This window comes from Dendropsophus ebraccatus, chromosome 1 (assembly GCF_027789765.1).
Source record: "Dendropsophus ebraccatus isolate aDenEbr1 chromosome 1, aDenEbr1.pat, whole genome shotgun sequence".
NCBI lineage: Eukaryota > Metazoa > Chordata > Amphibia > Anura > Hylidae > Dendropsophus > Dendropsophus ebraccatus.
This window is the reverse complement of record NC_091454.1, coordinates 192,220,584-192,245,467: the sequence shown is the minus strand read 5'-3', so window position 1 is coordinate 192,245,467 and position 24,884 is coordinate 192,220,584. Positions and strand designations below refer to the sequence as shown.

Sequence of the window (24,884 nt, the reverse complement as noted above, 5' to 3'; positions counted from 1 at the left end):
CCTTTAATAATGGTTACTCCTGCTACTGCATGAAGCCGAGTCCTATCTGCTCTAATGGTACTAATCTGAAGTAAGCAGTAGTCACTGTATAATGTACAGAACTGTGTCTGGTAAACAGCGAAGAATAGTGATGTGTCCGAATTCATCCAACTCCTGGCGCCTGGAGAGGTTAAATGCAGCCATATATCACCAAAAATAGCAATATCACCAAATATACCATAAAAATATAAGAAAATACATAAAAATTTTATTTAAGCAACGGGTGTAGAATAGTATTGGATAGTTATCTCCATAAAGAGTGAAACATTTTCTGGCATACATATATTTTGGCAGGTTCTCCAACGTGCACCTTGTGCCCAGCTCTGATCTGCTGATCTCATCTTCAATATTTGCTGTTTTTCGTTTCTCAGGGGAATTCATTTGATCTTCCCCACCTTCTTTCCTCCGTGTGAACACATATGTGAATTTATTTGAGTGATGCTTTAAGGAGTTATCTGGCGAGGGAAAAGCTTTTATATTTTGTTGCAAGTATGTAGTGCTCTGATTAGTTTGTGATAGTAAAAAGCAAAAAAATTGGCCAGCACTCCAATGACACTGTTCACACTGTGCAGGTTGCACTCTGCTGTGGCTAATATACAGACAGAAACAAAAAAAAAATGCTGCAAGTGCTAAAACTTACTGTATATATGTATATACCGTACACTCTTAGCAAACCATTTGATCTAATAGAGTGTACCATTTCAGCACATTAGGGTGACCTCAGAGAGATGGTCCTACACTAACACTGGCCTCTCTTGTGCTATTACAAAGCCTACAAAACTGAGCATAAAGGATCCAACTATACTCTGTTTAAAACACCCGCAGAAGATGGGTGGAGTGAAAGCCAAAAGGATCCTTTATGCCTAGTTTTGTAGGCTTATAGCCCGAGAAGGTCAGTGTTAGGAACCATCTTTTTTCTGAGGTCACCTTAATGTGATGAGATGGGACATTCTATTAGATCAAATGGTTTGCTAAGAGTGTACAGTATATACATATATACGTGTAAATACATATATATATATATATATATATATATATATATATATACAGTATATACATATATACCTGTATATACATATATACTCTATTTGATCAAATGGTTTGCTAACAACTTCATTTAAAAAAAAAATCTTTAGAACAGGTTTTTATCATGTATACGACATGATAAGAGTATATGCGGTGATAAGAGTATATGAGTGCTTGCACTTGGTATAGAACCAGGCCCTTGTGCAGGAGGTCACCTATAATGCACCGAAGCATATACATATACCCCACCTCTTGGACATTGTGTAAGTCAATCTGTAAAGGCAGCTGGTAAACGATAGTAAAAGATAACGGATAGTTAAATGATAGTTCTCCATAAAGAGTAAAAACTTTTCTGGCATACATACATTTTGGCAGGTTCTCCTACATGTACCTTGTGCCCAGCTCTGATCTGCTGATCTCATCCACAATATTCATTGTTTTTCATTTCTCTGTGGGATTCAATTAATCTCCCCACCTTCTTTCCTCCTGAGTTTAGACCATATGTAAATATATTTGAGGAATTCTTAAGCCGCCTTGTTTATAAGGGAATTTTTTTTAACCGCCCTGATAGCAGTTTATTCCAAGCTTTATCCTCTTTCTGATACATCGGCCAAAATATAAGGGGGGGGGGGGAGATTCTTGTATTGACAGGTTTAGATCTTATTGTTTTGTAAACCTTAAATTAATTTATGGGCCCCACCCTTTTTGGGTAAAGGCCCTATTACAAATTTACAATTTTTTTTTTTTTACGTTTAAAAATTTGATCGAAAATGAGCGATTAACTGTCCGTGTAATAACACCCAACGATCAAACGACAAATTGAAAACCGCTCATTTTTGTTGATAAATTATCATTAGTAGTTTGCCTTAATAGTTTGTATAATAAGCTGTTTACGAATAAAACATGTTGTGTGGGTCGTCCTGAGAAGCGATTAGCCACTGTTAAAAGACGTAAAAACAATCATTCATAACAGTAATCTGTGAGTGTAAGGCTAGGTTCACACTGCGTTTTTAGCATCCGTTTAACGCATCCGTTTTTTGCAAAAAACGCATGAAAAACGGATTGCAAAAAACGGATTCATTTGTGTGCATCCGTTTTTCCATTGACTTCCATTTAAAAAAAAAACGGATCCGTTTTTTTTGGCGGACCAAAACGGACCAAAAAACGTTGCTGACCCTATTTTTCTGGACGTTAAAAAAAAACGGATCCGTTAAACGGATGCTGAAAACACAGTGTGAACCTAGCCTAATCACCTCAGAATCGTTTGCTACTAAAATTTCTATTTTTCAATCGATCGTTATAGTGAATCTTTAAATGATAATCGCTACTGTAATACGGGCTTAAAGGGGTTATCCAGTGCTACAAAACATGGCCACTTTCTTTTAGAGACAACACGACTCTTGTCTCCAGTTCAGGTGTGGATTGCAATTAAGCTCCATTCACTTCAATGGAACTGAGCAGCAAAACCCCGCCCAAGCTGGAGACAAGAGTGGGGCTGTCTCTGGAAGAAAGTGGCCATGTTTTTGTAGTGCTGCATAACCCCTTTAACAGGGCACAGAAGAAATGACAGCCACATAAAGTATTGTGTAGTACCAAGAGTAGCTGTAGACTCCCATCACTTGCATAGTATCTATAGGTGAAGCAAGAATAAGCTTTCACACAGCATCTTATAGGACATTGACTCAGTTCCTAAGTGGCTTTTTGACACCAGTGTTACCAGGAGAATCCCACTCCTGTCTGTATAAACCCACCAGTGGGCCGTTCACTGGTCTGTGTCAGCAAGCTTCAGACAGTAGAGGCTTCAGACATGTTTCTGCATAGAGCTAACCAACTCTATGAAAATTATTAACATAACTGATGGAAAAAAGACCGCAGACCCCCGTTCCTTAGTTGTGTCATTATTTCCTAGGAAATTTACATGCCGCGTCCTCTTAAAATTGTTTCCATTACATTATGACTCTCTTAGATCAAACTCAAGCAACATGTGCTCTGTAAGCATTTTTTATTTTATTGCCCAGGAACTACTGAACCATATTTTACAGGATTATCTTTTCGGCATTAGGTATTGTTAGGTAGAGTTAAGATAAGTCATTGAATACAACTGAAGCAACCTCAGAGTATTGTCTATTATAATTTCTTAGACCTCATTCATCAGCAGCTAAGTGCATCTTAAAGCTCGGGAGGATAAACTGTCCTCTAGGGTCTTCTATAGGCACCAAAACGGCAACTTATCTTTTGATTTATTTACTTGGGCTTTACGGAGGACATCTCTACCTCCTCGCCTGATCATGACCTTTCATTGAATAATGAGGTGTGATGGCTGGGAGCAGCAATGTGTTTATGCTGATGGTAATAGTTGTGGTTATGTTTCCCAGCCAGTGACCATGGTAAGCACGCCGGAGGTTTTAAGATTGCTTTCCTGGTCTGGCTGGTTTGGTAGCGTGCTGCCGTGTCACGAGATTAGGAGGAACATCTCCTTGGCCTTGGTATTTCCTGTTGTGAGAAATTCTGTCTAAAGAGGAGAAGAGGAAAGGCTTGTAGACACCAGTTCTTTCTCCTATCTGTACTGTGTGCTATGCTGTGCAGTAGATATGCCGTCTCTTGGAGAGAATACCAGACCCATAACAAGTAGTGAACAAATCTTGGAAAAGTCTCTTCACAAAGAAGTAAACAAGTCTAATACAAATCTATAATGTGGCATGAAGGCCATCCAATAGGGGTTTTAGGATGACGGTGATTGTGCAAGAGCCATTAGAAGAGATTTATAAGCATACTTTCAATGCAGGGCTTGGAAAAGAATGGAATGTACCCAGGAGTATATTATACTATCTCAATTTTCTTTTCTCTCTATTTATTTATTTGGTATACTTCTCTTTGGTCCAAATCTTCATAATATTATGAAATGTTCCTTGTAATTTCTGGTTCATCTGGTCATTGCGTTAGCACCATATCTTAAAGGGAATGTCCATATCTTGATAGCAGTATGAGCTTGATTTTTCTGAGTCCCTGAGGAATGCCTTCAAGGTACTCCAACATTTATGACATGATACAACCATAGCACATACAGTACGTACTCAATGGAACTCTACAGACCTGTGATGGGGAACCTTCAGCCATCCAGTTGTTGCAAAACTACAAAGCCATATATTTGGTTGTCAATGCATGATGAGAATTGTAGTTTTGGAACAGCTTGAGTGCCAAAGGTTCCCCATTACTGCTATAGACTATGTTTGGCTATGAAGGTTTCCTCCAAAAGCTTCATTTCCTACCACACGCCAAAAGCAAACTGATCTAGAGGAAGTGAAAATTAAACATATTCATGAAAAATATTTTAAATAGACTACAAGTTTAAGAGATTTTTCCTTAACTATGTATGTCTTCTTCACAGGAGGAGGAAGAGGATGGTTTGCCTAAAAAGAAGTGGCCTACAGTGGACGCATCTTATTACGGAGGACGAGGAGTTGGAGGAATCAAAAGAATGGAGGTAAGACACTTTTAATTCTGTCCATATACAGTGTCGTTTCCATATGTCTATAAAAGTATAAACATGATTTTGACATCTTGGCAAAGTCAGAATCCCTGACATATTCCCATGAAGTGAATTGCACAGAATATCCTTCTGGCACCAAAAATAAGGGAGGGTTTTACATGTGGGACTCTGGGAGCCCAGGTCATCGAGTCTTATTCCAATCTGATATTACATTACTGATGGGAGTATACTGGGAGATAACTTCTGAGCATACTTGTGCCTTTGAAAAATTCTGTCTCTTTAATAATCTCAACTTTAAATTATGGAATACACCCATGCCAACCAATGCTTTTTGAAAACCATAACTTTTTAGTTAGGCAAAGCCATGTGACTATATCGTGGGAAATGTTCCACTTTAGTGATAAGTGGTGGGAATTGTACATGCACGTTTTCTGTATTACAGGCTTCTGTTTTCAAGGCTAACATTTTATTAAAGAGGCCGATGATTTTACCAATGGACTTACAATCTAATTTTCATATGCCTAACACACACACACATACACCCACACACATACTAGAGTCAAATCCTTAGAAGCCAATTCCATGTGTAATTTTTTTATATAGTGTGGAAAGAAAGATGTTAACATAAGGAGGTATAAATATTTTTTTTTTCTTTGATCGGATTCTCTATCCCAGTTCTGCAGGGCAACAGTGATAACCCAGAGCCTCTATAGAGTCCCCTCTGTGATTATAAGCTGAACAATCACTGCTTTAGGACCTACTTAATAACTGGTTGTTTGACCTTTGTTGGCAACCGTGGCTTGCAGACATCTTTTGGGAATGGATTCCACGAGGTTGTGAACATCCTTCATACTTAAAGTGATCCATTCCAGTGTATCATGGGGTCACCGTCTAGTGAGTTTGGGTGCTTAGGCAGTATGGAGAATATATTGTTGGGTTCCTCCAACCACTCCTTAATGATCCAATCCGAATTATCCGAACCTGATAATATGGAGCTGTGTGATCTTCTGTCGGATGTCTATCCATTGTCTATCCAGTCTAAGTAAAATCTTGATTCCATGGTTCTTGAACAGCCAAAAAGTTTCAGAAATACTGGCACCACACCTCTCTGCACCAACACTTTGACTGTGGTCAAAACCAAGTAATGTAACCGTGTAAGCCCAACATTTATCTTGCTAAAACTTTTTCTTTAGGTGCGCTGGGGAGAGAGAGGTTCTACAGAAGAAGGAGCTAAATTAGAGAAAGCCAAGAATGCCAGAGTGAAGATGCCAGAGCAGGAGTATGAGTTTCCCTCACCAAAGATTCTCAACAGCAATTATATGAGGTCAAACTCTTCTAGAAAGTGGTACTCTCCAATAAAGGTAGGATCGGTATATGGAGTCTTTTAATAAACAATGGTTGTTACACTACCCTACATCATCAAACAGCCCTACATGACCAGACACAGTCAATAAGGCATTGCAAAATCTTCTCTTTAAAGCGGCACTATCTGATGACTGCTTGGCTGTTAACGATTCTCCTCTTCTCCCCCGCATTTATAGGATGTTAGTTAAATGCCCCTATGCTAATCAGGGTCTTAGGAGCATTTCAGGTGTCACCCGACAGCCCGAAGCACCAGCTTGGCCCACCCAGTCCTTCCCCTCCCGTACTGCTTACTCCCATGGTGCTCGCTGTGCTTATATGAATATGCATAGTGGGCGGCGCAGAGCAACCCCCTCGGCCCGCCCAGAATGTGTCCCCCCCGTGCTGCCCAACTCGCCCCCCCATACCACATAGTGAGCTGAGTCCTGGCAGTCCTTAGGCAGCATCAACTTCTCCAGACACTGGGAGTCAAATGCCAAACCGGAACAGTCCGGCAAGTCTACTCAGCATTACTTGCCATCTCTCAACTGCTTTATGCTCATCATGCACACTAAGCTCAATAGTAAGCTGCTGACAGACACCTATGGAGGCAAGGTATCTGCTGAAATGACATCCAACTCCATCCTTTTTTTCGCCTGACATCTAATGCGTAATACTTTACATTATGTATCACTCATTAGTCATGAGAATAAAGGGATCATATTTCCATGGAATTCTTACTCCATTGGGTAACATAAAATGAACAGTAGGATGAAAATTGTTTCCAGCTAAGTCTGAACTTAGTTCCGTGACCTTTCAGGTCAAATGATCAAGTCTTTTTAGTAAATTGAAAGCTCATAAACTAAACCTCACTAGTTGTGCCCCCTCCCTTCAGAAAAATGTTATAATTGTATATATTATATACAGTATATTTTATCTTATTATGCTTTTTTATCTATTTAACTTGTGCCTATAAAGCCAGATTCATACAAAGAAGGCACCAGTCGGTTTACAGTACTCTGTTTGCTATACATAATTACATTTACAGTAACTGCACACTCTTTGTACACCAAGTCATGGTTGGTCAGGGCTCTTCAAAACAATATTTCTAAAAAGTATCTGCAATACGCATTAGAATTCCACAAATCTGGAATGTTAAATAATCTAACACGGGGTAAAAATAGACCCATGTCAGATTAAGCTTGAAATGTCTGACATCTTTAGAGGGTGACCACAGAAACGTACAGTATAGAAGTTCTGGAAACTGTCAAACACATTTTCAATATGTATTTGGTACATTTGATACAGTATTTTGTTGTCACAGGATGGATATAACCACTGTAATAAGTTATTAATCCTGATAAAGATGGAGCCAATTGTAGCTGCAATGTTCTCTTTTGTTTTTTTTATTTATTTATTTATTTATTATTTGGTTGGGTTTTTTTTGTTTGTTTATTTTTGGTTTTTTTATTTTTTTTTTCATTCAAGAAAGATTTCTATTTAGCTGTATGAAGTGGAAAGGTTTTTCAGACACCATTGGAGTGTATCTATACATTAGTGCACGGGTAGGGAACCTTTGCTCCCAGGGTTCGGGTTTGAGTCGATCCGAGCCCGAACGTTCGGCATTTGATTAGCGGTGGCTGCTGAAGTTGGATAAAGCCCTAAGGCTATGTGGAAATCATGGATATAGTCATTGGCTGTATCCATGTTTTCCAGACAACCTCAGAGCTTTATCCAAGTTCAGCAGCCCCAGCTAATCAAATGCCGATCGTTCGGGCTCGGATCGACTCAAACCCGAACCCGGTTCGCTCATCTCTATTCAAAACGCATCCGTATTTTCTAACGTACACAAAAACGTACTGGATCTTATTTTTGTGTATGTTAAAAAAAAACGGATGCGTTTTGATCTTTTTTTTTTTTGGATTGGAAGTCAATGGAAAAACGGATAAAAACGGATGCACACAATTGCATCCGTTTTTTCCCTCCGTTTGTGCAAAAAAAAAAAAAAAAAACGGATTGCAAAAACACAGTGTGGACCCAGCCTCAGTAAGCACTTAAATGGCCAATGTCATTAATAAAATAAATAAATAAATTGACATGTCACAAGCTTTGACCGGTTGAGGTCTCACTGCTGAGTTCCCCATCAATGGGGAGAATAAGCTGGGGGAAGTACTCTTGCAACAATCTCTGTCTAGGCCGCTCCACTTTAAGCCTAGGGGACTTCTGGGCAGAGATGACGGAGTGAGGTATGCTACCACACCATTTTCTCGCTTATACTCCTTGATTGTTAAGTTGATCATTTGACACGTCCCTGTGTCTTTAAGGTCCTTTAGACACAATACTATGAAAGGTGGCTAAAGCTGCATTTTTGGTGGGAATATGAATGGAGGCCTCCAACTTTTCCCAGGTAGATAATGTCAAGTGAGTAAAGGATCAGGAACAATGGATTTCCACAGCTCAATCCTCTTGTCTTCAATTAGATAAGCCAATGCCAAAGCAGTCTGACAGTGAATTATTAACACCCCCAACATGAATGTTCAGCCAAGCCAAGTGTTCATTTGAATGAGGGATGAAGTAAGATAGCTCTTCGCCAAACAACAAAGGTGCAAAGGCATCTTTAGTAGGCCCTAACAAAAGCCTGTGGTTAAGGGCAGCCATTGATTCTTTTCTCAGTCCCAGGGCTGACTGTATGGAGGTTCATCAGTCTCTGATCATAAGCAGCAACTCAATGATAAAGATAGAACTTATTTGAACATTCTACAGCCACTATGGCTGCAGGAAAGAGATCTTAGCAACCAGTGTAAAAAGGAATAGAGGGGAGAGGGTCATGTAGGGTTTATTGAAACATCACATGGCTTAAAGGGGTTGTCCAGGAACAAAATGTTTTTGTATATTGCTGGGGTTGCATTACACATTATACTCACCTACTGGACCTTGATGTCCTACAGCTGCCACTCTGATTGTCCCTGCATGTCCCCAGGTCTTCCTGCCCTACCCAGCCAATCACTGGCTGATGCAGGACACCACTGTGACTTCTGATTGGCTGAACGTGCAGTTCCTGCTAAGACAGTAAGTCACAGGAACAAGCAGTAATAAGAAGCATCAGAGTAAAAGCTATGGGGCATCAGAGTAGACGAGTAACACTTCTTTTATATCTGTAACAAGCCCACAGCCACATATATATATATATATCATAGTATATATTTTATTCTCACACAACCCCTTTAAACACTCCAACCAAACATCTCTGTATAAATTTAATGGAATCTACTAAACACACAAACTGCTGGGGTTCCAGGCAACTTTGACATAAATGGTTCTCAAATTATATCCTTGTACCCAAAATAAATCTTACACCTCATGTTTGGCAGGAGAATCTAGAAAGTATGGCAAGGGAAATGTTCACAGATATTTTGTACATGTTTGCAAAATTTATCTAGGACAGAAGAATAAATTATATCTTAGAAATTGTGAGTCTAAAAGGTTTTAGGGTCTGTTCACACCTACAGAATCCATAGCAGATTTGATGCCGTGTTCAGTTATTTAGATCAAATCTGCTGCGGATCTGTTGACTGTGGTATGTGGAAATCCAGCCCTTTGAGCTCTTAATAAATACTTCTGTTCTTCTGTTGCTCCTTCTCGAATTTCATGAATAAATTGACAACTGGGTGTTACCATTTCCCCCTGTCAAGGAGCTGTATCTCTCCATTGTCTGCCACTTTAGCCCTGATTGGACAGTGTCAGACTGTGTAAGGATAAACCCCAAGCTGGCAACACTAAGTTGTCAATTTACTCATTCTAAGAAAAATAAAAGGGACGGTCAGCTGTGGTACTTAGAAAAGTAGAAGCAGATTTAGATCATGGAGGGCAAGTACTGGGAAGAACAGGATCTCATAGATAAATACTTAATATCATGGACACATTTAATCCTGCCAATCCCAGCATCGGCTTGCAATGACAGGACACTTTGTACACCAGTCACAGAACACGATTTAAATGTTTGGTGTTTTTGTAGCTTCACACGTACAGGATCCGCAGCAGGCGGAACTTTAAGTGGAGTCCGCCACGAGACCTCTGCTTGAAATTTCCTCACCTATTCCGTAGTGTGAACCTACCCTTAGTGTAGGTTCACACTACGGAATCCGCCCGCATACGTTCCGGCGGATTCCAAGGCTCGTACCCATTCACGGCGGCGCACATATCCGCTTGTGCCATAGACACCATTCTATGGCCAGGGTGATTCTGCGTTCTGCTGAAAGAACTAACATGTCTATTTCTTCAGGAGAACGTGGAATGTAGTCTATGAAGCCGGCGGATATGCACGCTGCCGTGAAAGTGTACAAGCCCAGGATTCCACCAGAACTTATCCGTGCGGATTCCTTAGTGTGAACCTACCCTAAGGGTGAGAAATTGAGTCTATATTAAATGGGTTGGCCACTTTATAGTAAAATAGTTTAGTGTTCAGTATTAGTAAGTGTACTCACTGCACTTACTGACAGCAGCTCCCTGTGCACCTCATAGAGCTAAAGGCAGGCTCCCCTCCTCTAGGCTGTGCTGCCCTGCTCTGTGGTGAGTCTGTCATATGATAGCCGACATGGAGAAGCATGTGACCATGCCCCGCCCCCCGTGTCCACCACTGAGCCTGTATATGCTCCAGGACACTGGGGGCAGGGCATGGTCACATGCTCCTCCAAGTCGGCCATCTTATGGACAGACTCACCACAGAGAAGGACAGCCTGGGGGAGGGGAGTCTGATTTTAGCTCTATGAGGTACACAGGGAGCTGCTGTCAGTAAATAATGTGAATACATTTACTTATACTACACACAATACAATTTTACTATAAAGTGGCCAAGCCGTTTAAGTAGGGATGGTCCGAACCTGCCGAGGTTCGGGTTCGTACGAACCCAGACTCTCGGCAATGATTCCCGATGTCTTAAACCTTAAACCTCATCAGACCATGGGTGGCAGGGTGCATTCTATCCACTAAAAAAGCTTTTACTGGCCCAGAGAGGTAACAGCGGTAGGTTTGGCTTTGGAATTTTAAGCTAAACCTCTGGAAAATAGACTTCCCTGTAAAGCAAATTTGTCAGATGCTATTCAAACTTTTCTCTAAGTTCTAACAATATTGGCAAAGCTTGCTGGCTGTGTGTCCAGCTTCTCCTGTTTTGGAGATGAATCTGAATTACTATATGCTTTCATGTATAAATCATCCTCTTCCTGGACGCCGCCTACCCAAACTATTATCTTCTACCTTATTGCTTTTTTTAGGAAACTGTTCAGGGAGCACTAGAAAATACATTTTTTATTGAGCTCAGCTGACTTTCCTTGAATCTTTCTTTTTGGAGCAGATGGAAAGGATTTTGATTAACACAGGAGAATTTCGTAAGAGTTTCATCAATGCGTTGCACAATGACTTAAGATGTTTAATAAATAGGAGTCAATGTTCTGTGCGTAACTCATGTGTTTATAATATATGATGGACAACAAACCCAAACAACTCACACGTTGTTGGCTACCAGTTTATTAGGTGAGGCAAATGATTCTAAACCAAGGATGAGAGTTGGAGGACATAATGTCAATGTTATGGCCATACGTCAACGTCCAAGCAGGATCTATATATGGTTCCATGTACCTACCATGGATATAAAGATTTCTGACTTTCTTCCATACTTTGAAAACTTTTATTCATCCAATAACACCATATATTGGAGAATATATTACAGCAGAGTATCATGCAATGCCCAATATTAATGTACACTATAATTTTCTATATAAGAGTAGGCATAGATAGAAGCCTGCCCATACTTCTATAAATGTGAATACGTTGTATGTCAATAAAAATTATTATTGGAATTTTATTTAAAATATGCTATTGCTGTCTGTCATCATCTGTCTGATCACTTAGCATTTGAAAACCAGTGGCTGAAGAAGTTGGATGCAGTCTTTGGGTCCTATTACACCGGCCGATGAAGGTCTGATCAATACTGAAAACGAGCGCCGTTCTGCTAGATCAGCGCACGTTTCCTTGGCCTAATACATGGCCCAATAATCGTTTAGCAAGGGCTGCATGGACCCTTGCCCAAACAGTTAATACTTTACCTGTCCACGCTCCCGATCTTCTGTGCTCTGTATGGGCCCTGGCATTGCACGCTGCAGCTTCAGAGCGGCCTGTCTGAGCTGACAGGCCATTTAGCCAATCACTGGCCGCGGCAGTCCTGGACAGTGATTGGCTCAGCGGCCTTTCAGCCCAGACAGGCTGCTCTGAAGCTGCAGCACGTGGTGCCGGAACACATACAGAGCACAGAAGAACGGGAGCGTGGACAGGTGAAGTATTAACTTTTTGTGCAATCGCCAGCCGTTGGCGATTCATCCCTATTACACGTAGCAATGCGCGGTCTGGGCCTAAATAAAACGATCAACCGATGATCAATTCAGGAAAACGTGGATACAGCAATAGGCCATAGGCTGTATTCATGTTTTTCTGGACTCCCTAGGGTGCATCCAACTTCTTCAGCCAACCGCATTCAAATGCCGAATGATCGGACTCGAGCATGTTCGAGTTGCCCTCATCCCTAACAGAAATCGATGACTTGCAAACACATAGTCCTTCCACTTATATCCATCATCATTAACATCAGTGAAATAAAAAAAAGTGTCCTGTCCATTCTTGGTTAAAAATTAGTGCAAGCATGGATCAGTTTATTTCCGTTTCTCTATTGTCAAACACTGATGAAACACAGATGTGACCCTAGCCTTACATCTAACAGTGAATCTACAAGATACAAGAGTCAGTGACATTCTTGGTGAACTTCTGCCTACACACAGTAGCCAATCTGAACAAGCAGAGCTGCAGTATAAAGGAAAGAGCGGCAGCCCTATAGATAAAGCAGCTCACTGTCACCATGTATTATACCTGGGTCCATATGTAGTAGTACTAAAAGTATCCAAGCACCCAATATTAAAAAAGTAGATAGCAGGTAAGCATCACCTGAGGGCGGGTTCAGACTACGGAATTTGCCTGGATAAAATCCGGCGGATTCCGTTGCCTGTACGCGCTCACGGCCGGTCGCCTCTCTGCCTGTGCCATAGACACCATTCTATGCATGGGCGGATTCCGCATTCCCACGAAAGGACGGGTTCAGACTACAGAATTTGCGCAGATTAAATCTGGTGGATAAAATCCGCGGATAAAATCCGGTTGCTCGTACGCGCTCATGGCCGTGTGCCTTCCCGCCAGCTCCATAGACACCATTCTATGGGCCGGCCAATTCCACTATCCGCCGAAAGAATTGACGTGACAATTCTTTCGGCGGAATGCGGAATCCGCCTGTGCATAGAGAGCGCGTACAGGCAACGGAATCCACCGGATTTTATCTGCACGAATTCCGTAGTCTGAACCCGTCCAAAGAATTGACACGTCAATTCTCTTGGCAGATAGTGGAATCGGCCGGCCCGTAGAATGTTGTCTATGGCGGGAAGGTGCGCGGCCGTGAGCGTGTACGAGCAACGCAATCCACCGGATTTTATCTGTGTGAATTCCATAGTCTGAACCCGCCCTAAAGATAAAACAAGTTAATAATCGAACTTCCTCTTTACTGAGAACTAGACAGACTTTACTTTGGTAGAGACCTAACCTGGCTCGGTTTGATAGATGGAATGCAAGTGAGCTAGCAGACAAAACTATCATCAGGCTTTTCCCCCTATATAACCTCGTACTGAAAAGACTTTCAGACCGCAAGGTTTAATGTATATTACACGTCCCATCTGGGGAGTGTTATGCGTCACCCTAAGTGGCTATACCTGCCACTTTTTGGCCATACCTTACATTTTTATAACTATATCTTGTGATACAATATCCTTAGTGTGGTGAGCATATTGCATCTTTTACTTTTGTGTGTATTTATACGGGGAGCTGAATACTGTGGAATAAATTGAAAGGAATCATTTTGGTTCTTTTTAGTGCAATTTCTTTTATTCTATGCTGTTGTTTTCCAAGGTGAAGATGTATTTAAGTAAAAATTAAGCAGAATTGTAAAGGAGTACGTAAGCATATATATAAATTTTATATGTAATGTAAATGTGTATATATATATATATATATATATTATTTATGTGAATATGTGATGTGTTGTGCACCTCTGGGTAGTTCGTTGCTGGGACTGGTGGGTCAATGTACCTGACAGTGATTTCATGTTTTGTCAGTGTGGCCTATAGTAAGAATGGCTGGCTTGTTGATTTCCAACTAACAGGGTAAGGTGCCAGGATAGGCCTGGGAATAGCCTGGCACTGATGCTGATGTTTGCTGATGTTTGTGTTGTGACACTGGAGTGCTGTGCCACGTTGTTAGGAGGGTCAGACAGGAGCTAATACAAGGATGTATTTTGGTGACAAGGGGCAGAGTGCAGATGGGCCGCATGTGGTGTCAGGCCTGGAATTGGCCTGTGTGAGGACTGAGGCTTGTCCATTGGAGTTGTAAGAAGAAACTGAAAGCCAGGGTGGACTAATTTATTGTGCGAGCATCAGTGGGCTGGAGGACACACTAGCTTGCACATGTGTGGCAATGGAGATGCAGCATGGTGAGTCACCTCCCATCTCGGGAGTCACCTGGCAAAAGGTGTCAATGCCTAGAAAGAAAGTTGCTTTGCAAAGTTAAACTATAAATTTAATAATTATCCGTGACAAGTTAAGTTTCAGAGAGCACTGTCCGAGAGATCCGTATGAAAGCAACAGTGACCTGTTTCACTGGAAAGGTCTGCATCAGTAACTTTTAAAGGGAATCCCTTTAAGGCTATGTTTGCACACTTGAACTTCAGTGAATGGCCGTCATTTAAAAGCAAATAACGTCCATTGTTTAGTGGCAATTATTTGCAATTAAATGGCGGCCGTCCACTAGATTTCAACAGTGTGTGAACATAGCCTTTCTGTGTTTCCAATCCACTCTGGGTTTTGGTCAAAAAATTACTGGGCAAAAATAATGTGTGTGAACATAGCCTTAAGGGGTGTTCTGCTCAAAAAAAACTTTTCTTATGTTGCTGCCCATGTTGCTAAAAAAACAGAGAGCGTATTCTTACCTTTCTGTGCTCCCCCTACATCATCTTCGAGTGCCTGGTTGAGCGATCCCGACTCCACTTCCAAAACCGGCTTGTCAAGGGATGACAGCCAGCTCGGCCAATCATTGGCCCAGACAGTAGAGTGCCGTGGCCAGTAATTGGCTATGCAGGCTGTCACCCCCCAGACGAGTCGGTCTTGGAAGTGGAGTCGGGATCGCTCAGCCAGAGACTCAAAGATGAGGTAAGATGACACCTGAGCAGAATTCCCCTTTATTTGGCAGGACATACAGAGTGTCCATTAGACTTAGACATAGAGATTAGGCCATGGAATGTACACATAGGGGTGTTGGACATCAGGAATTATTGGACGTTGGTCAATTAGTATACATATACGTATTGCCAGGCCACCCTGGAGAAGGAGCAGGATTTTTAATGTTAGTACAATAGATCATTTTATAAATATACAAGGATTTCACTGTTACTCTTTAATATTAAACAAACTATATCAATTCAAACATCTTTGTAGATTTGTTTTCATTTAGTTTTTGGTAGAATTTCCCCGTGAAGACTCTATAACATATACTGGAAGACGTGCATAAACAATTTATAAGATGCACAACACATATCAGGTCTTCTAACTCTTACAACATTGTTATTGTAAATAAAAATCCAACCTAAAACCACAAGGCTATTTATAATGGAGCTATTGGGAACACACAAACATTTCAGCTCCTAATTATAATCAAGAAAAAGGGTCTGTTGGTGCCAAGACTCGGAGCATCTTCGCCTGTTTCACAATTAGTTTGTACAATGTGAGTGGCATATGCTGAGGCAACGCAAAAGTCATTTTGTTACCTTTTATTTTGGCACAGCTAGGGCCCATCTGCCATGAGGCGAGGTGACAATCTCGCCTCAGGAAGGAGATTATACAGCCCTTAAGGGGACTTCACAGTGAGCGGCCATGCATTTATTATATGTATGTCTATTATATGTATATATATTATATGATCCCTACAGTACAGGAGCAAGGAGTTCAGCAATAGACTGATGTCTCTACTCCTATATGCATATTGCATGGTGCGCTACACTAATATCATACCAATGGACTCCCGGTACAGAAGCAGGGACCCCATTCTGATGCCGCACTCCTTTCTCCTGTACTGTACTCAGCACCACCGCTATCATCTCACAGCCTTACAATGAGTCTCCATTGTAACCAAGTAGTAAGGAAAGCTAATTATATGCTGGGCTGTATATCTAGACGTATAACCAGTAGGAAGAGGGATCATGTGGATACGCTGTATAGCGCTCTAGTGAGATCACATCTGGAATACTGTGTCCTGGAGACCTCACCTACAAAAAGATATTGCTAAACTAGAACGGGTTCAAAGACGAGCTCCAAAAATGGTGGAGGGTGTCAGGTATAAAACATATCAGGAAAGACTTACAGATTTAACTCTATATAGTCTGGAGGAAAGAAGGGAAAGGAGGAACATGATTGAATCCTTTAAAGCATAACTGTCATTTCAGGGCCATTTTTCTGAAAACATTAAATGTCAACAGTACAAGCGATTTTAAGAAACTCTGTAGTAGGTTTTATGTACTAAAAGAGTTTCCTTCTGTACTGAAAAAGCAATCTCCCAGCCTCCCCCCTCACATCAAATGAAGCAGGATTTCTGTCTCCATTATGTGGCTATGGAGAGGGGAGGGGCTGTTAGGAGTGACTGAGCACGGAGCAGTCCTGCACAGCACAACACCCTGCAATCTTCTCTCAGTAAGTTCATAGATAAGCACTGACCTTTCTAACCCCAGAATCCTGCGGTTTAGCTGCCCAGAGAGTCTACAAACAGCTGACCTTCATGTCACCTCTTCCTGCTCCCTCATCTCCCTCGGCCCCTCCCCCCTTCATAGGCTTACAATGGAGAGAGCAGAGCCTGTCTTCACTGGCTTCTCTGTAATGAAGACGTGTTTGCCTGATAATGTATAGATAAGAAGTCAGGGGGGGAGGCTGGGAGATTGCTTCTTGAGGACAGAAGGAGGCTTTTTTGGCTGATGAAACCTATTACAGAGTTTCTTAAAATCGCTTATACTACTGATTTCTGCAATAAAAAAAAAACATGACAGTTACGCTTTAAGTATTCTAAAAGACTAAATAAGGTTCAGGAGGGGAGTGTTTTATTAAAAAACTGAACTCAAGAACAAGAGGACACAGTGAGAGGTTAGTTAGGGGGAAGATCAAAAGCAATGTGAGAAAATATTACTTTACTGAGAGAGTAGTAGATGCTTGGAGTAAACTTCCAGCAGAGGTGGTTGGTAAACCTACAATATCTGAATGTAAACCTGTCTGGGATAAACATATATCTATCCTAAGATAATCAGAAAGGAAATACTAGTTTAGACTAGATGGACTAAGTGGTCTTTTGTGCTGAAATCTTCTATGTTTAACCTGTAGGTAGAGGATAACTGTATCATTGCCCCTTTAAGGCTCATAAAAGTTCTTACTTTTTCATAGCATGCATTCTTTTTTATTTTTGCGTTTTATTTATTATTGAGTATATAAAAAAGGCACAGACACTTTTATGGGAAGATTTTTAGCATTTGTGGGATGATGTTTGCATCTTTTACATAGCATGTGTCATCTATAATACTATTGGTTCCTTTGGGCCACTAGGGCACCAGCATTCTTTTTAGGACAGCTACCTTTGCTCCCCTATTGCTATGCCCCTAATTTTAGTGTAAATCCTGATAAAATGCCCATGACAAGGATGCCTCAGACCTCCAACACTCTACCATTTGATATGAACCATATGTTCCTTATTGTTGACATCGAGCACAGCCCCTCTAGACTGTAGCTTGGCAGCTGGATTTGGATCATGTGAACCTCAAATGTGTTTTCTCTTCCTTGGAAACGTGAGCAAAACATGTTATGGACACTACTAGATACAGAGCCAAGGAGGAAGTCATGGAACGTACCAAAACTTTCCAGAAACAGGAAATTCTACAGCTGACAACAAGGATTTTTAGAAATGATAAATGTTTAGAGGCTGGCAGGTAGGTATTGTAATGTATACAGCATCTTCATTCCTAAGAAGAAGATACTTAGTTGATTATAAGTTCACGAGACATGAAATTAACTCCATATTGAGCATTGCTATCCAATGCAGATTCTTACGTTTTTTGTTGTTGTTGCATCTTATGTAGAGTTCAGTACTGACTAGTAATAGCATTTTTCTTTCTTTCTTTCTTTCTTTCTTTTTTAAATCTTTTACATATTTTTGCATACTTAATTCAATGCCATGAACTTATAACTTAGACCTACACGTCTAGGCAAAACTATAAAAATTGTGCAAAACAAGGCAAAACCTTAACTCATTAAGAGTCATCCTCCAGCACACAGAAGAGAAAAAAATCCTGTAGAGGAAACCTCTAGGGAACCATGGATGAAGTATTGCCCTTCCCTTTAAAGGGGTACTCCAGCGTGGGGGCTATTTTAAGATCTGGCCGGGGAGGAGGTGGCTGAGAGAAAAGACATCCACTCACCTCCCCGGATCCAGCGGGGGGTCCCGTATCGCAGCACTCCGGTTCCCGACTGCTTCCTGGTGTCTGACGCAGGCTCGAGACGTGACGTCTCAAGCCCGCTCAGCCAGTCAGTGACAGAGGCGGGATCCATTTCAAGTCCACTCAGATCCTGCCTCTGTCACTCACTGGTTGAGTGGACTTGAAACGTCACATCTCGAACCCGCGTCAGACACCAGGAAGCAGCCAGAAACTAGGGGCTGGAGCGCCGCAATACGGGACCCGCCGCTGGATCCGTGGAGGTGAGTGGACGTCTTTTCTCTCAGCCACCTCCTCCCCGGCCAGATCCCAAAATAGTCCCACACTGGAGTACCCCTTTAAAGGTTTAATTCCAAACTGTAACTCATCAAATGAAAAAAAAAGGATATTGTCATCACATATGGAACCATACACAAACAGATAATATTTACAATACATACATTTTTAGACTTGCAAAAGGAAAATTAGTTTTAAAGTAAAGATGAAAAAAGGGAGGGTGGGAGAGCAATGTTTTCTTCCAGATCTTCTTGTAAAAAGGGAGGAAGGGAGAGACAAGACAGAAAGTAATATCCATTCCTAAACCCCTGCTTATACCAATACACTAGGCATATACTCCTCTCTCTTAAAGTAGAACCACCTGTGCTTAAATGTATAGCATTACACAGACAAGACTGCTGGGGTTATAAGCCCCCACCCCCCAAACTCATGTCCCCTTTTGCTTAGGGCTCCGGGGGAGTCTTTACATCCAATGCACCTCCAACCTAGACCCCTGGGGTATTAGAATTTCCTCTTCCTATCATATAAAGAGAATTGGCAAAGTATTATAACCTGCGTTTTATCATGAATTGTGTTACTTTATGGGAATTACTAGGATACATCATAACTAGAGATGAGCGAACCTGGAGCATGCTCGAGTCGATCCGAACCCGAACGTTCGGCATTTGATTAGCTGGGGCTGCTGAACTTGGATAAAGCCCTAAGGCTATGTGGAAATCATGAATATAGTCATTGGCTGTATCCATGTTTTCCAGACAACCTTAGAGCTTTATCCAAGTTCAGCAGCCCCCGCTAATCAAATGCCAAACGTTCGGGTTCGGATCAACTTGAACCCGAACCCGGTTCACTCATCTCTAATCATAACACATATAGGAGCCCCTCAACTTACAATATCAGTTTGTTCCAGAATGAACATTGGAATTTGAAAATATTGATTAAAGGGATATGTAAAGGAAATATACAAAAATCAAATGAAAGCATACCACCGGGGGTTCTAATGTGTTGAGCAGTCAAGTATAAAAAATTTTCATCCTAATTTTTCTGCTTGCTTAACACCAGTGTCCATACCTGGTGTCCAAAGGAGCAGCTCATCCTTATACAGGTAAAGAACTGTACAGGACATATAGCAATACCCTGTACTGTCAACAGCCAGTCAGTACATACATACCAGTAATCCAGGCATTTTATCAGTGCTATACCTGCTCTGAACCTCAGATCTGTACTGTGTTTAATATTATGTATGTTAAGTCGTTCAATCTAAATCCTAGTTTTATAAATTCAGAGAGCGCTAAATCCGGTAAATAATTAGAATAAAACTTTTTTTTTTTTTTTAAGCAGCTATAAGTGAATTGGGCGGATGTGTAGGACCAAAATGATGCTAAAATAAAAAACTGCCAACTTATACTAAGTGGAAAACCAGTGTCACAATTTCTTTTTCTCAAAAACCATTTAATACTTGTATGTTAACTTGGTTTTCCAAGGAAACTTTTTCCTATAAAGGAAAAACTTAAAGCGTAACTGTCATGTTTTTTTTTATTGCAGAAATCAGTAGTATAAGCGATTTTAAGAAACTCTGTAATAGGTTTTATCAGCCAAAAAAGCCTCCTTCTGTACTCAAGAAGCAATTTCCCAGCCTCCCCCCCCCCCCCCCCCCCCGACTTCTTATCTGTGCATTATCAGGCAAACACGTCTTCATTACAGAGAAGCCAATGAAGACGGGCTCTGCTCTCTCCATTGTAAGCCTATGAAGAGGGGAGGGGCCGCGGGAGATGAGGGAGCAGGAAGAGGTGACATGAAGGTCAGCTGTTTGTAGACTGTCTGGGCACCTAAAACGCTAAATTCAGGTTTCAGAAAGGTCAGTGCTTATCTATGAACTTACTGAGAGAAGATTGCAGGGTGTTGTGCTGTGCAGGACTGCTCCGTGCTCAGTCACTCCTAACAGCCCCTCCCCTCTCCATAGCCACATAATGGAGACAGAAATCCTGCTTCATCTGATGTGAGGGGGGAGGCTGGGAGATTGCTTTTTCAGTACAGAAGGAAACTCTTTTAGTACATAAAACCTATTACAGTTTCTTAAAAATCGCTTGTACTGTTGATTTTTAATGTTTTCAAAAAAATGACCCTGAAATTACAGTTACGCTTTAAAGATTCTTCAATGTTACAGACTCACTATTCATGTATTGTGATGTTATATCTATGTTAATATGTTAATATTTTCTTTTAAATCAACTGGTGCCAAAAATGTGCCAGAGATTTGTAATTTACTTTTATTAAAAATCTCAAGTCTTCTAGTACTTATCAATCACTGTAAGTCCTGCAGGAAGTGGCATTATTTCCAGTCTGGAGAGCAGGAGAGGTATTCTATGAGGATTTTCTACTGCTCTGGACAGTTCCTGACATGGACAGAGGTGGCAGCAGAGAGCATTGTCATACTGGAAAGAATACACCACTTCTTGCAGGACATACAGACGCTGATAAGTACTGGATGACTTGAGATTTTTTAATAAAAGTAAATTACAAATATCTGGCACTTTCTGGCACCAGTTGATTTGAAAGAAACATTTTTTTGTGAACTACCTCTTTAACCTCCTTCTTCAGTTATATTTACGAGAAGCAAAAAAATACTTTTAAATTGGAAACCAATAAACCCCCTAAGTAGATAGTTTGTGGTTTTACCTCTTTCTTTGACAGTACCTATTATTAAAAAAAAAAGAGAGAGAGAGATATCAAAAGTATTTAACGATCAAGGTCTGACCCTTATCGATCAGTAGAAGAAGCGGGGAGATCACTACACTGTCACACGCTCCTCTCCCTGCTCTGTCTCTGCAACCCCATAGACTTAGGGTCCTATTACACGGAACGATAATCGGCCGAATCGGCCCTATCCAGCCAATTATCGCTCTGTGTAATAAACATAACAATCAGCCGATCACAACGATCATCGGCTGATCATAGATATAGGTTTGGACCTATAATTGTTCTGTGCTGACCGTGTAATAGCGATGGGCCGCCAGGCCAGCTTAAGCAAGGGCTGCAAAGACATCGGTAACGATGTACATGCAGCCCTTGTTAATTGATTATCGGGCCATGTAATAGGCCCAGTTTACAGTTAGGCTGCATTCCCACGTTCCGTGTTCCTGACGGATCACGGATGTGGAATGCATGTACCGGAGTCCCCCCGCGCCCGGACAGCATCTGTAATTAGATGCTGGGAGCAGGGGAGACTGTATTCATAAGCGCCGCGCGCGGTGCTGTTACTACAGCTCGGCGCTTATGAATACAGTCTCCCCCGCTCCCAGCATCTAATTACAGATGCTGTCCGGGTGCTGGGGGACGCCGGTACTGGCATTCCACGTCCGTGATCCGTCAGGATCACGGAACGTGGGAACGCAGCCTTATTATCGTGCCCCCATCGGCCCATGTAATACTACCCTTATATTGGAAGTCCATCTAGCTCACACGACACAGAGGCGGGAGGAAATGCACTGCGCATGGATTTTTTCCGCTCGTTCTTCTGATCGGACGTGGTTTGAGTGTCTCTCTTTTAGGATGGCAGATGTCTTTTCAATGTGGAAGCAATTCTACTTCAGATTGTGTCTGAAACAGTTGTCTTTGTGCCAGCTATGTGACTGGACTATAAACTGTTTCTAATTCATCAGTGATGTCACAACCTTCACCAGTGATATCATACATTACAGTTTGGCACACAGACTGTCTGTACAGTATAATCAGGCAGACAGCCAGAGCTGTCTGCAACATTTCCCAACTTTAAACATGAAAGCCAGTCTGAACCAGTTACAAAGTGATTCTCTAGCTATACAACGGACTAGTCATTTGGTGATATTTTCTTGTCAGCACTTTAGACTAATTTAGCAGCTATTTTCTGCCTTACATATAGCAACAGAATGTAAGCCTAAAGCACATCTGGAAAAAAAAAATAGTGTAAAACTGTCTACTGTTCTATTCCTTACAGTGCTGTGGAATATGTTGGCGCTACATAAAGAAGTTATTATTATGTTTGTGCATAAAGAAAGTTTGAAGTTAAAACAGAGCAAATGACAAATAACAACAATGTAAAGTATTGCAGCTAATAGTATGTGTGTGTGTGTATAAAACTGATAAAGGTCCCTGTAATGTGGACTGAAACACGTTGACTTCAGTAATAGGTATTTGAGAATTTTACTCTATGTCCCTGAGACATGTGGCTGAAGCATCATTATCAGATATATAGGAGTTTACACATTACTCTGCCCATAGTATAGAAGTCCTGTTGTTCTATATGGAAATTTTACATTGATTTTATAGGCACATGTCAGGGTGGCCTAAAGTCAACTGAAAGGTCTTGAAAAAGATATGGTAAGTAACAAGTAAGGTCAGAGTTATGTGCTTAGCTAGAATATACAGGGCAATGCCATCCAGGCTTGAACTGGCCCACAGTAGAGCAAGTGAATCCCCCGGTTGGTTCCCTGAATTAGAGTAGGCCACTCTTGTGATTATTATTAACAAAGACACAGTTATACACTGGCTTACTGGCTGAGAAAGTGTCAAGATGACAAGTCATATTATCTTATACTTTGCATTTCTATGTTAGATTTTCTCCCTCCCTCCCTCCCATGGTAATGCCAAATTTAATCTCTTTACCTATCAGTCTGCAGCTTCTTAACACAGACATCTTCTTTACCCAGTCATACAACAATACATAGGGGGGGGTTTATCAAGATCGGCGTACTCGCACACCTCTTGGTGAATCCAGCCGGCTGGCGCCCTCTTCCAGCAGCTGTAGATTTGCATAAATGAGGAGCGGGAAAAAGCCACGCCTACTCCCCACCTTGCCACACCCCCTGAGCCCCCCTTGCCCGCCCATCAGGCGAACGGTGGATACGGCAGGCATATGCCAGGGAGAAGGGCGGATCTGCTCCTTATCCTTTGCATACGCCTCGGGTGAGACTTTCATAAATATCCCCCATAGTGTCCACAATACATTATATGTGGAAAATGCTATTCAAAAGAACAACTGGTCAAGAATCAAATACTAGCCAGAATAGTACTTTATGTGTGAACCCTGCCAAAAGAGACCCTGAACAGCTGTCCTAATGTTAACATTGGACACAAAAAGCTGCTTGCCCATTTTTAAACAAAGGTTTTTCAATTACAGACTAGAATATGAAAATACTGATCCTCTACAACTACAAATCACTGAAAGAAGAACCGTTCTAAAATTAAACTAAAGTTATCTTCAATGTCAAGGGCTTATAAAATATTTGCCTATATAAGATTTGCTAAAGAGAGACCTCTCCCGTCTGCACTGCAGGAAGACAACCATTAGGCCCTATTCCAATAAGTTTCCATTCCTTAGTTTGTGGATTCCCAGCATCCTCCACTCTTAGCATTTGTCAGCCAAATGTACAAGCAGCATATAATTAAACAGCGCAGACTGGATGATGTCTACTTGTTAAAGGAAAAGAGAATATCGACTGAGAATTTAACTGAGGGCAACATCTACAGCAAGGATGGGAAACCTTCGGCCCTCAAAGCTGTTGCAAAACTACAATCCCCATCATGCCTGGACAGCCGAAGATAAAGCAGTTTTACAACAGCTGGAGGGTCAAAGGTTCCCCATCCCTCATCTACAGTATATGAACTTAGCATGGGTTTCCTCCCACACTCAAAAAACTCCATATATCAACTTCCAAAATGTGGCTTTCTAATAAGAAATATCCAAGTGTGCCACTGGGCAAAAAAGTATAAAAACACAGATGCCATTGCTCAGGTTTTTTTTTCAGCAGAGTATACTGTCTGCTTGGCACAGCTTGGTGCTGCTCCAAGTCAGTCGGCTGCTAGACCCAACGTCCATGACACGCAAAAAAAGGCAAACTATATATACACCACATGTTTTGCGAATTTGTGCCATGGTTGCCTGAGAGAATATGTGCCCACTCTAGTCAGCATGTGCAAAGATTGAAAAGTTTGTTGAGACTCCTACAGTATATGTCTTGGCTTATAATTCAAGGGATATCTCCACTATTATTTTTGACACATTAGTGTTTTTGTATATTTATTATCAGTGGATCGATACATTGGGATCTTTCCATAAGGAAACTAGAC

The 24,884-nt window shown here is 41.3% G+C and overlaps 1 protein-coding gene across 1 annotated transcript in view; it reads left to right on the top strand.

Annotated features, from left to right (window-relative positions):
- Positions 1-24,884, top strand: part of ANTXR1 (ANTXR cell adhesion molecule 1) — a 121,537-nt gene that overhangs the window by 79,447 nt on the left and 17,206 nt on the right. The window contains exons 15-16 of the mRNA XM_069943121.1: positions 4,454-4,549; positions 5,749-5,916. Coding sequence (XP_069799222.1) covers positions 4,454-4,549; positions 5,749-5,916 — 264 coding nt within the window. The remainder of the gene's footprint in view (positions 1-4,453; positions 4,550-5,748; positions 5,917-24,884) is intronic.